Source organism: Ictidomys tridecemlineatus, chromosome 3 (genome assembly GCF_052094955.1).
Source record: "Ictidomys tridecemlineatus isolate mIctTri1 chromosome 3, mIctTri1.hap1, whole genome shotgun sequence".
Lineage (NCBI taxonomy): Eukaryota > Metazoa > Chordata > Mammalia > Rodentia > Sciuridae > Ictidomys > Ictidomys tridecemlineatus.
In genome coordinates, this window is record NC_135479.1 from 190001060 (window position 1) to 190016508 (window position 15449).

At 34.6% G+C, this 15449-nt stretch overlaps 1 protein-coding gene across 1 annotated transcript in view; it reads left to right on the forward strand.

Moving 5' to 3' along the window:
• Window positions 1–15449, forward strand: part of LOC101966891 (multidrug resistance-associated protein 1) — a 93251-nt gene that overhangs the window by 45046 nt on the left and 32756 nt on the right. Inside the window, exons 13-16 of the mRNA XM_078044464.1 lie at window positions 3809–3985; window positions 6850–7017; window positions 8688–8850; window positions 14599–14674. Of these exons, the coding sequence (XP_077900590.1) occupies window positions 3809–3985; window positions 6850–7017; window positions 8688–8850; window positions 14599–14674 (584 nt within the window). The remainder of the gene's footprint in view (window positions 1–3808; window positions 3986–6849; window positions 7018–8687; window positions 8851–14598; window positions 14675–15449) is intronic.

Genomic DNA, 15449 nt, shown 5'->3' on the forward strand with positions numbered 1-15449 from the left:
GTCATTGAATTATAAAGAATCTATTCTCAGATATTTATTCTACTCTTAGAAGTAGATAAAAATTCAACTTAGGGCCTGGCTAAGTTGTTGAGGCTGTGATCTTAAACCTGTGATCCTACTGTCTCAGCCTCCTGAGTCTCTAGGATTATACACATGCACCATCACACTGTCTCAACAAGTTCTTAATGGTTTTGAAATATTAGACTACCCTGTGAGTTTTTCCCTAAACCTAATTAACCCTCAGGTAAAATACTAACCCAGTTCCTCCTTCTCACCTCTAAAAAGGGAGAAACTTTATGCATCTGAGACCAGTTCCTCTTTACCCTTACTTTTTTTTTTCCTCCCTGGAAAAAATCAACTCTATCAACTCCTTTTTCTTTCCTTACAACATATATTTCCTCATATCCTTATAACTTTATTGATTCTTGTCTTTATGACTTAACTTGTATTATTCTGTTTTCTCTGAGATTTATTGTTACCTAGTGTAGGATCAAATATAATCCCTATGACTTTTTCAGATAAGATTACACTTAATAAGTACTACTATTTTTGAACTTTAAGTATACCATCTTTTAGCCCTGAGTTCTTCGTAATGATTGCAATCAGCTCTTTCCATATAGTTCAAGATATCTATAAATTTTCTTGGACCAATGAATGTTCTTTGCAAACATAAAGAGGATCATAGTAATTTCATTTTCATTTAGTATTTAAAGCTATTTTCAATAAGCAGCTCTGAAGCACATACTATGCATCTATAGCATAGTACTAGAGTAACAAACATGAACAAGATATGTTCCTCTTTTTTTCAGAGATCATAGTCAACTGAGGTAAATACCAAAGTCAGTTATGACAAGTTATTAAAAATGAATGAAAGCACACACATAACAACAACGACAAAAAAAAAAAACAAATTCTGTTTTGAAGGGTAAGAAAAAGAATCAGAGAAGAGGTAGTCTTTATTTGATCTTGAAAAGAATTAGGAATTGATAAACATAAAAATGATATCAATTCTAGGTTTTACATAATGCATTAATAATGACAATGAGCAAAAGGCCCGGGGTAATGATTAAAATGAGAGGATATACCAAGACCTAGTTAGTTTATGGTACAGTCAGCTGGCTCCCTATGAATATTAATGACTAGCATTATTTTCATTTTGATTGTTGAGGTTTTTATGGTAAGACATAGGGATTCTTTCTGACATTTTTGAGTGTTTTAAATTAAAAAGCGTGTTCATTGTAATAAAAGAAACCATAACAATGCCATTGTGAATGGTAAAGCAGAGGAACCCCCACCTGTTTTTTTAAACTGTAGGTGTCCGAGATAGAAGCTATAATCTCTGTAAGTGGTTGCTTGATCTTCAGAAGTATTTGTTTTGGATCTATCGCAGGATTTGACATATTACACTCTGAATTATTTCCCCAATATTTTATCACAAATGTATAAGTATCATATTGATGAGCACTATTTAAGTGAAGTGATCATTATAATGGTATGACCAATTTAACATTTAGAGTTTTAAAAGTTTCTTTGTAGGGATAGGGATTTAGCTCAGTTGGTAGGATGTTCTCCTTGAATGCACAAGGCCATGGGTTCAATCCCCAGCACCATGGAGGGAAAAAAATGTGCTTTTGTGAGCTGGGCATAGTGACTCATGCCCATAATTCCAGGGCCAGGGAGTCTAAAGCCAGAGGATTATAAATTCAAGGGCAGCCTCAGCACCTTAGGAAGACCCTAAGCAATTTAGCAAGACCCTATCTCAAAATAAAAACTAAAAAGGTCAGGGGATGTGGCTCAGTAGCTAAGTGCCCCTGGGTTCAAACCTTAGTACAAAAAATAAAATAGTGTTTTTCTGTGTGTAGCATTCAGAGTATGACTACTTTTTTGAGGCATATTTTATATCATAATAGTCAAATTCTAAAACTCTCTAGGATCCCCTATTCTGTATCAAGGGCTCACAAAAGATATCATTCATATAGAATATTCAGTATTCAGTGTTCTTTGATAGAATATTAGAGATCGAAGATCACTTTGCATTACCAAAAATTCAATTGTAGTTTCATTATTATGTATGAAGGAAAATGCATTTTCCTTTGTGAGAGGTGAATAATAATTATAATAACAATAAAAGAAAACATTTACATCTTTGTAAAAACAGATTAGCCAGTTTTAATCCCTGTTATAGCAATGTGAGACCATGTAGTTTTTGTTTTAAGTTATTTTTTTTCATATTCTTCAATCTTTTCTTCTGTGTTCTTTAATTTATTCTCTTTTCTGCTTAACTTGCTTAATATGCCACAAGCATTCAAAATATTTTTCACCTGTGGGTTGATTTTATAGGCTATTCTAATCAAAGTTCAGCTTATTCCCTTCACAATGCAATTCCAGAGCAATTACTTTTGTGTTCAAGATCAGGTCAGATCAGAACTATACTGTTTTTGATCAAAAGCCATTCTGTGTCTTACATGCTCAACAAAGAAGAATTAAACGTTAATCTTTGATCTTTAAAGTGGTTGGTTGAAATCAAAAGGCTAATAGTTGCATATATGCCTATCTCAGAAAGTACTTTAAACATTTGCTATTGTTGTAGAGCGGGCAGTGTTTAAGATACTACATAATCAATGTTTGGATAGAATCCATGGGTCAGAATGAAAGGTGGGTCTCTGGTTCAAATATTATAGATTCTTTTCCAGAAAAGAAAGATTAGTTAAAAGGACATTTGATGGAGTAAATTGCCACATGTTTAGGGATCATTTCAAGCCATAAATAATCAAAAAATGAATTCAGGAGTGATAATCAATGTATAAGACATGGGTGTGTGCTGTCAGGACACCCTTTTAAGAAGGACTTGCTGCCTGTTGTGGAAATACATGGTCAGCATGCCAGCTCCATCAGTGTTGGCCTTGACCCAGCCCAAGATCCTACTCTTTTTCAGTCTAACATGGGACAACTAATGGACAACACTCCTCCAAAGCTCTGGAAGGTTGGACACAGCTTTATCAAGCCTGAATCACACAGTATGATGTTCCCCTCTACCTACTGTTCCATTCTCCTTTCTTTCCATGGGGTTGAGCCCCAATATACAATATAAAATATGTACCTCAAATTCTATCTCTGTTTTAGAGTGAATTGTGTGTCCCCCAAATTGTATGTTGACATTCTAATCCTCAGTAATTTAAAATGTGATACCATTCGGACACAGGATTTTTGAAGAGTTGATCAAGTTAAAATAATCTCATGAGGTTGGACCCTAACTGAATAGGACGGAAGTTCTTTTAGGAAGAGGAGATTAGAATACAGACACATACACAAAGTGAATGCCATGTAAAGCAGGGAAAAGGACATCATCCACAACCCAAGAGAAAGGCCTCAGAAGGGACCAACCCTGCTGACACTTTGATGTTGAATTTCTAGCCTCCAGAATTGTGAGAAGATAAATTCTATTATTTAAGCCACTCGGTCAGTGGTACCTTGTTATTGGTAGCCCTAGAAAATAACACATTTAGCATCTGCTTCCAGAAAATCCTTATAAAGACAGATAAGTGTGATGGAAGCTAAAGTGAAAGAAAGTAAAAAGCACAAATTAACTCATTTGAAGGGACTGCTAATAAACAGATACAATCTTAAAACAGGATACAATGATCTGTATGTTTACATGTAGGGAAATAACCTAGATTTAAAATTGTATGTGTGTGTACATACGTGTGTGCACGCACAGAACCCATGGACTCTGTATACTTTCATGTGGTGCATGCAAATTCTCTTCTTTCCTTGTTGAGAATATTCCTTTACTTCTTTCTTTCTTTATGGCTCTGTGGCGTATGTTTCCCAGCAGGCCTGGATTCAGAATTGCATTTTGCAAGAAAACATTCTCTTTGGCTCCATCATGCAGAAGCAGTTTTATGAGCGAATATTGGAAGCCTGTGCTCTCCTTCCTGACTTGGAGCAGTTACCAAACGGAGATCAAACTGAGATTGGAGAAAGAGTAAGGAAAATATAATTTATCATATGCAGGAATAAAATAGCATTCAGCTATACTAATAAAATGTTAATAGTCTTTTTATTGAGGTCTTGGAGAGTTATCCAACTACAATTTTTAAAAACTCATTATAGAATTCCTGTGAAGAAGATGGCAGTATTAAGGGCAAAAAATTATTTATAATTAGCTACATAGAAAACAGATTAAAAAACAATTCATTTGTTAGTATCCATGGGGGTGGAATTAAAGTCCGCCAACTAGATTGTCAACATTTTTGTTTTAGTTCCTAGCACAATGCTGTTCTCCTTCTAAAGAGTTTTTTTTTTTTCTTTTTCTCTGTATAAGGCCAATCAGGAAAGGAGCATCAGAGCACCAAGCTCTGGTTCTACGGAGGTTCTGAGATGACATTTGTTAATGTGCCTGCTCTACATTGGTTTATTCCTGCTTAAAAGGGACTTGTTTCCCAGTCATCTCACTGTTTGTTCTATTTTATTTACATTGTGTTAATGAATAATCATTACTCTGCTCAGTATTTCAGACTTTATATATAAAGTCTGAAATATATATATATATAACACTAAGTATGAACCCCTAAATAATTTATTATCCCTGACCAGGAACAAAAATCTTCATTTAAGCGTGAATGTGGAAGTATCCCTGAGGTCTACAATCCATGTGGATATAAGGATGAATAAATAGTCTTTACTGAGTACTTCAAATATCTGAAAAGGGAGCAGGCATAGGCAATTTTATACATTGATAAATAAAATATGGTATGCAACAAAATTGTAGGAAGTAGAAATCTATAAAATCCAGAAGGAACCAAAGTTGACTTTCTAAATAAGATTGGCTTCCTTCATAGTCTGCTATTTTGTAGATTTAATTTTTCAATAATATTAAATAGATTTATTATTTTTTCCAAACCCCTGGATTTTTCTGGGCATCTTCATTATCCCTGATCAAAATGATGCCATAGCTAAAATCTTGCAGAAATGTGATTTCTTCAAACTTGTTAGTGCATACTAAAAAACACGATGAGAAAACTGTCTCTAAAAATATGAATATCTGATTGTACGTAACTATAAAGAATTTTAAAAGGAAAAAAATTCAAAATTGGATATACTGATTTAATATAGGAACTAAATGATATTACTATTTATAATTCCTACTTCATTTAATTAGCTTTTTCTCAATTTGATATGATGTATTTTAAAACAAACATGGAATTGAATACTTCATAAGGAAATCTGTTTACAGCTGTTTATGAGATAACCAAGACAATGACTATAGAGTTTTCCTTTTCTTTTAATGATCTTTTCCTTTGACACTTTTTAATTAAACACAAATATTTATGAATTTATTATATACTCTGATTCTGCTTTGAGGTATAAGATGGTAAGTGAGAGAGCTGTCACCCGGCCTTCAAGTAATCTAGCGGAACACTACCAACAGTTTTAATCGATTGTCTTTACCAAGATTTATTCATTTTCTGGTGTCATACACTAAGTATTTGGAATAAAGGATGAACTAGGTGGGAGCTGATAGGCTCATGAGAGACTATGAGACTGGGCTGAATAAACAATGTTCTGCAAAATAGGAAGGGAGGGAAGACATCATTATACTCAATACACTGAGAGAGAGGTTGCTGTCCAAGAGAACTTTTTAGGGTATCCTTCAAATTGAAAAGAAAAAATGTGGGCTCCCCAGCAGAATGAACATCCTTGGGTCTACTATGAAAGGGTAGGTAAATCTGCTCAGTCAATCATATTCACTCGAGGGCATCATTGGGAGAGAAGTAGAAGGGGGTATTAATACCATAATAAAAGCACTTAGACTGAGAAAGATGCTTTTGCTCATGGATGATAGAAAAGTGAGATGTGGGAATCCAAGGTATTTAAGCAAGATGGTAATATAATTACAGGATAAGTGGTGACATGTCAGAAGATGAATTAGAGAGAGGAGTAATTGGGTAATAATACCAAATGCCAACGGTGTCCACACTCAGTGTTGGATTTAGGAATATTTTTACACACTTTATTGAATTCTCCCAAAATATGAGTCAGGGGCTACCATAATTACATGCAAACAAATGCACACATAATACACACATGTGAACCACGTTCCTTAATATATACATTTTCATGCTCAACTCCCTTATTATCTTTGAGTCTGAAGGGCTAGCATAGCCCCCAGAATATAATCATATTGAGGAGATATCTGTTGAGTAACAGGACGATTGTTAAATGCAAAGAAGCAATATCATTTTGCAATTGTACGCGTTGGCTAAATTCTGCGTTGCATTGAGAGCTTTAAAATAAGATCAGTAAACACTAAACATAAATGAATCAAGTGAATTGGGTGCCTTACCCCATAATTCTCTATACATAGCTGTATGTGTCAACTTTAATTTTCACACAGTGATGTATATTCCTTACTTTTGCTTCTTGGAGTTGTCCTTTTGCCAACAAGACTTGCACTAATCTTTCTACAGGAGAAAATAGGACATGTTGATTACAGCTTTGGTAATTTAGCCATTATTCTCGATTTCCTATGTGTCAATTTTAAAATGATCACTTAGTGTCAGTATATAGTTGGCAGCCAGGTATCTTGTTTAATATTCTACAGGCTTAACTTTTCAGACTTAGAGCTTTGAAAATTCTTCTTTCCTTAATTGGTAGCCTCTTCTTTTGAGAGTAAGTAGTTAAAAGGAGGTAGACATAGTTGTTAATTTGCCCAAGTTAGTAGAACTAGGAAATGGGATGGAGATAAGACTAGGAAATAATTGACAAAGTTTTGAGTGTTCATATTGGGTTGTTATCTTGTCCTTGCTATGAAAGAGCACTTAGATGTAACTTCTATTCCATACTCAGGGTGTGAATATAAGTGGAGGTCAGAAGCAACGAGTAAGTCTGGCCAGAGCTGTCTACAGTGGGGCTGACATCTACCTCTTGGATGATCCCTTGTCTGCTGTGGATGTTCATGTTGGAAAACAGCTCTTTGAAAAAGTGATAGGGTCCTCGGGCCTTTTGAAAAACAAGGTACTCATAATTTTGTGCCTTGGAGGGAAGCAGAGGGAGGATAATCTGCTTAGCATTGTGCCTACTATTCCAATTATCTTGCCTATTTATTTAAGCAAAATAGTCGAATTTCACATGAAAAGATAAGATACATGCATTTCCCTTTAAGAGATAAATTTCAATGATCATTTTTGAGATTTTTTGCATAACTTTATATCAGCAATAAGTATGTACATAAAGTAGTTACTTCATTAACAATTACCGTACTCTAAGAGGAAGTATGAATTATAATTAGTTAACTTTATTTGAAAAATGGTATTTTGGTATGTACTACTGTTTTAAAAAAATAGAATCATTTTACTTAAAAATTGGTATTACAAACATAGCAATAATAATGAATCCATCATTTTGTGATGGGACCAAGAAAATAGAAATTAATATTTACCAAGTGCATTATATGTTTGACTCTTTAAATTAGTGTCTTCAGTTCTTATAGCAATTCTCTAAGATAGGTATTATCATTATGCCTATTTTACATATGAAGGAAATCATACTCTAAATTGGCCTGATTTAGGTTTCTCAACTTAAGAATAGCAAAGATTTTTCAAAGTCTGTCTGACCACATAATCACAATCATTCCATGATAATATGTTTGTAGATTTGTTAATATGTAGCATTCTGGAAAATATATGTAAAATTCTAAAATATTTATTTCAGTCAATAATGTAAAAATTTCTTGATTTACTGGGACGAACCCAAGATAAAAACTTCTCATTCACTTGTATTTCTATGTGTATAATAATATGAAAGATTAAAAAAGAAAACTTATTAATTGTAATTTGAACAAAACACATTTTTTACCGGTGGCATATTTTTTTTAAAGGCAAATGTTTTAGTTACTGTGACTAAAATATCTGACAAGAACAATTTTAAGGAGAAGAAGTTTATTTGAGGTCTCATGATTTCAGAGGTCTCAGTCAATAGCCAGTTCCATTCCTCATGGTTTGAAGTGAAGCAAAACATCATGATGGAGGAGGGTGGTGGAGGGAAGAAGCTCATATGGCAATCAGGAAGCTGAGAGAAGTTCCACTCACCAATACAAAATATGTACCCCAAAGGCATGTCCCCACTAACCCACCTCCTCCAGCCACCCTGCCCCATTTCAGTTAGTTCCCATCAGGAGATTCATTCACTGATTGGGTCAAGGCTCTCAGAACCCAATCATTTCACCTCTGAATCTGCTTGCATTTTCTGACACGTGAACTTTTGGGGGACACCCAATCTAAACCCTAACATTAAGCAGTAGTGACAGATATGAAATTATTTAAAATTTGCTATGAAATCAGTTAATTTCTAATGACTGAGCAATACCCTAACCAAAGGGTTAAAATTACAATTGTAAGATATTTTCTGATCCAGCAGTATGTCTAGGAGATAGTATGGATGCTGTGTTCAATTGTCACCTACAAAAATTTCACTCTCAAATAATAAAGACAAAAAAAGTGACTTTAGTTTAAAAAAAAATATTTGTGCCATTTTTTGTTTGTTTGTTTGTTTGTTTTTCAGTTTTTTCTGGAGATCTAACCCAGAGCCTCAAACATGCCAGGAAAATGGTCCCCCACTGAGCTACATCCCTAGTCCTATTTATGCCATATTTTTTAACCTGTGGAATAAACACTTTTGCGTTTCAGACTCGTATTTTAGTCACACACAACCTCACGCTTCTGCCACACGTGGATTTTATTGTCGTGATGGAAAGTGGCAGGGTAGCACAAATGGGGACATACCAGGAGCTGCTATCGAAAACCCAAAACATCCATAATTTGCTTCAGGTTTTCAGTGGACAAGAAGAAGGTAAGGATACAATAAAAAATAAACCTAAGACATAATATGCCTACGCATTTTGAAAGTCTATTAATTACCTAATCTCTTGCTGTACATTTCTTTTTCATTGATCCTGCTAAAGTCAAGGGTGAGGCTCTTTTATTTCAATAGGAAAGAAACAAAGACAATGAGATAGACCAGTTAAACATCAACTCCTTTATGGCTTTTAAGAATAAATATAAATGCACCAGTGTCTGTTTCTTCATCTATAAAGAGATTAGAAGATTTATAAATTCTAGTCTAGTCTAGAATACAATGGGTCAAAACATTCTGTCTTTAACATTTAGAACACAAAGTTTAAAGCATAAATCCACAAGGAACAAAAAGTAATTATTTGAAACTTTCAGGTAAATTATTGGATGCACAAAAAAATAATAATACAGGGAAACATATCAGCTTAACTTTGAAGAGTTAGAAATTGGGGTTTTATTCACTAATTTTTGTAACTATAGTCATAGAATTTGAAAATCAGATTCATAGACTTTTTAAAATAAAAGAAGTGGTTCCATCCCTGTTTAATGCTTAGGACACAGGGATGTTTGAAATCCAGCTTTATTTTAATATTTCACAGAAATCAGTCCTTGCCTGCTCTGAAAGTGGGATGTCACATCATCTCTTTTTAAAGCTTTAATTGGTTTTTCATGTAGACCATCAGAGCCTGATCATTTTCCAGAGCCTTTTCTGGATTATTTTGTAATTTCATGACTTATAGTGATATGTCTCTGTATTTTCTAAATGACTCAATATCTAGTCTAACCTCACTTTACCCTTGACCTGTATATAAATGCCATAGAATATGAAACTGGTTTAAAACAAGATCAATTATTATTTTAATGTCATGAAATGCAAAAATAAAGTCATTTTTCAGTTGTCTTGTTTTTTTGGACCTTAGCTAAGACACACAAATTGAGTTCTATTTTTTTTTAATTCCCTGATTTTACTTATCATATTATAAATATTCTATTTGTGCATATATTTAAAAATACACAGTGCATCTCTAGAAGAAAGGAGTCTTATTATTGTCTCTGTCCTCACCACTGATGGAGCCACATGCAAACAAGTGCCAACTAGATGTTTATTAAATAACTGCATCAAAATATGTGTCTCTTCAGAAGTAAACAGGATGATTTACAACACTATGAGCCAGTGTCTTTTTCTGCCATTTATTGAAAGTCATATAAAATATAGATTACATTATATAGGAAAAGATATATCCAAAATCAAACAGAATATGTTTTTAATTCCATAGTTAATTTACTACAAAGTATGAACAGTGGACCATTTAAAAGTTGTGGGTTTGCTATTTTTCAAATCTCTTTTGGTATACAAATGCCACACCTTCTCTGCATTTGTATGTTTTTTATGTATTTATGTGTCCTCTACAGTAACAGGTTAAAAGCAATATTATTCCTAGAATTATCCTAACAGATACTACCAATTCTCCAGAAATATGCCATTAGAAATGTATAATTTGAACTTTTTTTCCTAATGACTTCAATATTTTTGCATTTTGTGTTAGAATTCAGGAAGATAGAAAGTAAAGAGAATTTGGTTACTAGGAATAGAATATGTTTGAAATTGAATATTTCTGGGATTTTAATTTATTTGGATACTAGGTGAAAATATAAAGGCTTTTTAAAAAAATCTAGTATCTAGTATTTTTATCTAGTAAAAACTCATAAAAATACTTTACTCATAATAAATAGATAGATAGATAACCTTCGAAGGTTAGCCATATATGGTATGATTTCTTTAGCTTACTGTGAAAGCAGGGCAGAAATACATTTCAATGATATGAAATCCCTCATTCAATAATAGCTTCAAACTCAGTTACATCCAGTGTGATATTCCTGCAGTTCTGCCTTTTACACTTAGGTCAGTACTTGTTGCCTTATAGAGTCTCTGTTCTGCCTTTCGTGCCTGACTTTCTGGTCGAGAGATGGCATTCACCACCTGAGCCCTCTCCACTTGCCGTTTCTTAACCTCTCTACCTTTGTCTTCAGATTCCAGAATTCTTTGCTCCTAGGACCAGGACAATTTTTCTGCCTTGGGTCTGCTCGCGCAAAGAACCAGCTGTTGTGCTGGTGTGCACAACTTTTTGACCTGAGAATTTTCCCCCCCTGGGCATGGTGGTGATGGGTAGAGACTGAACATGTGGACTGAAGTGTGCAGCTCTTCTGTTTTAGGATGGAACCGGGGAGGGAAAGATTGAGAGCTAAGGGACTACCTCACCAAAGACTGCTATGTACAAAGTAGGGAAAAGTGTCAAGAATCCAAACATCTCCCCTTCCAAGTGATTGGGGAGGCATATTTGTTGGTAAGCAGTAGAACTTAAGAGTCTGCTAGCTCTATAACTTTAAAATGATTAGAGGGTATGTGGACCTTCATTTGAACTCTTGCCCTGGTTCACACAGATGTTAGATATAGGCCTGTCTGTGAAGATTTATTTGCATAAATGATAAGGAAAAGTCAAATTCTATCTGAGGGCTTTTTGGCCAAAATTTAGGAGAAGGGAACTATTTGGCAGGGAGTGCAGTTTGAGAAATGTGATCCCCAGTTTTAAAATCACCCTGTGATCTGTCATTCGTCTATTATAATTCATCATTTTTGGTTTTGAACCTATTCAGAAATTCCTTTAAATGACACATAATTCTTCATTTTAAATTAAGTTATATGACATTATAATTGGGGTATAAGTTAGCACAACATTATGGGGAAATACAGGGGTCTGAAGTCAGGAGCTCTTCAGATTTAGTCCTTGCACTGAAACACTATGTTGGTTTTCACAGGAGTGAACTCTTTTGGTTCTTCCTATTTGTGAAATATAGGGCTTGAACTAGCTGTTTTTCCTGGTGGCTGATGTGAAACTGAACAATGTGTGTTCTCCTGCCTACCTATCTACTTAATTCATTCCTTCCTTCCTTCCTTCCTTTCTTCCTTCCTTTCTCTCTCTTTTTTGTCTCTTTCTTCCTTTCTCTCTCTCTCTCTCTCTCTCTCTCTCTCTCTCTCTCTCTCTCTCTCTCTCTCTCTCCCCCCCCCATACCCTCAAGAGACTGCTTGTGACTCACACTTTATTTTTTCTAGAACATTCTCATTTTCATTGCTGAAGTTGGTAACAGATAATAAAGTAAATAAATAGTAAAAAGACTGTTTAGTGTAAATTGAGTTTGGAGATATATTAGATCTTTAAGATTTCATCTAGCAGCCGGGTGCAGTGGCGCACACCTGTAATCCCAGAGACTTGAAAGGCTGAAACAGGAGGATCATGAGTTCAAAGCATCCCAGCGATGGCCAGGCACTAAGCAACTCAGTGAGATCCTGTCTCTAAATAAAATACAAAAAAAAAAAAAAAAATAAGGCTGGGCACATCAATGTTTATAACAGCACAATTCACAATAGCTAGACTGTGGAACCAACCTAGATGCCCTTCAATGGATGAATGGATTTTTAAAAAAAAAAAAATGTGTCATATATACACAATAGAATATTACTCAGCACTAAAAAATAATAAGATCATGGCATTTGCAGGGAAATGGATGACATTAAAGCAGATTATGCTACGTGAAGTTAGCCAATCCCTAAAAAACAAATGCAGAATGTCTTCTCTGATATAAGGGGGGTGATTCAAAATGGGGTAAAGAGGAAGAGCATGAGAAGAAGATTATTACTAAATAAGGAAGACAGGTGAGAGGGAAAGGGAGGGAGAAGGGGAATTGCACAGAAGATGAAAGGAGACCCTCATAGCTATACAGAATACATGTATGACGATGTGAGGAAAAAGAAAAAAAAGAAGTGGGTCACATTAGATGGGGTAGAGAGAAGTGATGGGAGGGGAGAGGAAGGGATGGGGCGAAAGGAAGAACAGCAGAATAAAATAGATATTATTATTGCTGTATGTATATACGTGACTTTATAACCAATGTGATTCTGCAACCTGTACACCCAGAAAAATGAGAAATTATACCCCATCTGATTCAAATGTATATGTCAAGATCATTGTATTGCCATGTGTAACTAATTAAAACAAATTTTTTAAAAAGTAGGGCTGGGGATGTGGTTCAGTGGTTGAGTGCCCCTGAGTTCAATTCTCAGTATACAAACATAAATAAATAAATAAATAAAAAGATTTAGCTCTGAAAAAATCTATGCATCTCACTTTATAGGGATTATGAGAAGTTGGTGTATGATGAAAGATGTAAGAGAATATATTTTACATATTTACAAGTCTAGTCTTGGTTAATTCTTGTGCATACTGATGACACTGGTGAAAGTTGGTATATCTTGAGTATTAACTATATTAGTATATTCGTGTGTTTTGCATTGACTTAATCCCAAAAAAACCTCCTAAGGCTGAATGATCTTGATTATACAAAGAGATTAGATATCTTGCTTAAATTAAGACAGATTGGAAGAGAATCCAATGTTGTCTCTGTTTCATGCCAGAGAGCCTATCAATTCTTAAACATATATCAACCTGTAGGAATAAGCACAAGACACTGACTTAGTGTGAAAAGACATGGCTGAAGGCCCAGCTCACCCTTCCTTGTGTAGCTTGCACCCCTCTCTGTGTCTTTCTGACAAATCTGGGTTTCAGGCAAGTTGCTTATCCTCTCTCGGTTTTATTTTCCCTCTTGTAAACTAACTACAAGTAACTTTCCCAGTTCTTTTTACCTTATCAGCTTGTTTGGCACTTAGTATATAGGATGCATGTGATACACACTAGAAACTGTAAATATATAAATTTAAATATTTTTATTAGAAGATAGAAGAATGATAATGCACATTGGGAAGAAAGGCTGAAACATCTTTAAACTGAACTGTCATTCTTTAAGCCTGGGGATCCTGTGCTTATAGAGGTAGTCAGATTCTTTCCTGCTGGGCTAGGCCCTTACTTCTATAAATAACAAAGCATCGAATTTACATACTGACCTTGAAGACGTCCAAGTCTATTTCTTTTCTTTTAGAGATTGGAAATTTAAGGAGTTTAAGTATCATAATGCTGTATATGTGTGGGGGGGTGGGCGGTGTGTGACAAAATCTGTTATGCTACCTCTGAGGTATTTACCAGCAAATTCACTAACAGTTACTTGAACTTCATTCTCTATTAGTTATAGGTATGTGACCTGCATCACCCTTCTGGGCCATGGTCTTTTTAAGCTGTAAGACAAGGACAGCTATAGGGGCTTCCCTTTAGCTCCCCTTTAGGGTAGCTGTGAAGATGAAAAAAATTTGTAGATACATATCCCTTAGAATAGTGTCTGCTGCATGGGAAGCGACTATTGGTATTGGTAACATATCAGCAGATGACAGATTGGGAGGATTTACCATCTGGTTTTCTTTCTAATCTTTACAGTAATCACACTCATACATAAGTCTTGGTGGAGTTTTATTGTTTTTTTAAAGGCTACAGTTGAGAGTTGGGTTCCTCTGGCAAATACTTGGTTCTTCTATAAAATATCCAAAGTAAGTTAGCACCCCCTCCAAAAAAAAAAAAAAAAAAAAAAAAAAAAAACTTTCTCTCTAGGGTTTTTGATTATGGAATCTTAAATTTATTTTTAAAAAATTGCAAAACATATTAGGTGAAATGGAAATAATGAGTAAAATGAAAAGGCTCCCTGTGGACCTTGGGAGCCAATCTGTGTGGTCTTTCATCTTAGTTCTATTTAATGGATTGTTTGCTTATATGAACATAAAAGCACTCACCCTCTTCCTCTCCAGGTCCTGCTTTAAAGCAAGTGAGTACAATCAACTCCAGAAATGTACTGAAAGACCAAATCTTGGAACAAGAAAACAGGTAAGTATCAGGAGAATTCCAGGCTCTGGGAATGTGGACTGATTAATTACTTTTTTAGTATTTAAGATTCAGCTTATAAAAAGGATCCTCACATTAAAATAAATATAAAATGTACTTTATTGTTTCCAACTTGACGCTCTAAATTAGATGAATGTGTTTAATTTTTTAAGTGAGATGGATGTGACTTCATTTGGGAAACATATGCTCATTAGACTTGCAGCTATTTCTAGCCAAAGTCCGGTAGTAGAAAGCTAATTTAATTAGACTGATGTCAAAACCATCCCCATTTCATAGCATTTATACACTATAATGATGCGAATGTGAAGATAATCTTTGGACATGAAAATTCCACAGTGGTCTGGGATGATTATTGGTCCAGAGTATGTGACCTATAAATAGTGACTAAATGTAGGACCCAAATAACCTGTTTTAAAAACAAAAGCAAAGAATAAAGCGAAGAAGGGAAGAAAACATGGAAGAAGAGAGAGAAGAGAGAGAAGAGATGGGAGGGATAAAATAACTTTGTCAATGATTAGATTTTATTACATTTTAAATGGGTTTATTTGTCTTTGTTTTTGTTTTTGCGTTTTGTACATAACTAAAATGATCAATGACTGAAGCAAATTAACCTAATAAATTCTGTCCCTTAAAATTTCCATCAGAAGTTGCCCAAACTGGAAGCTGAATGATAAAAATGAAATAATAGGAACAAGGAGATTAAAAAAATAAGTGACTAGAGTTATAGGGAGCATTGAGATAGGTTCCAGGGAAGCAA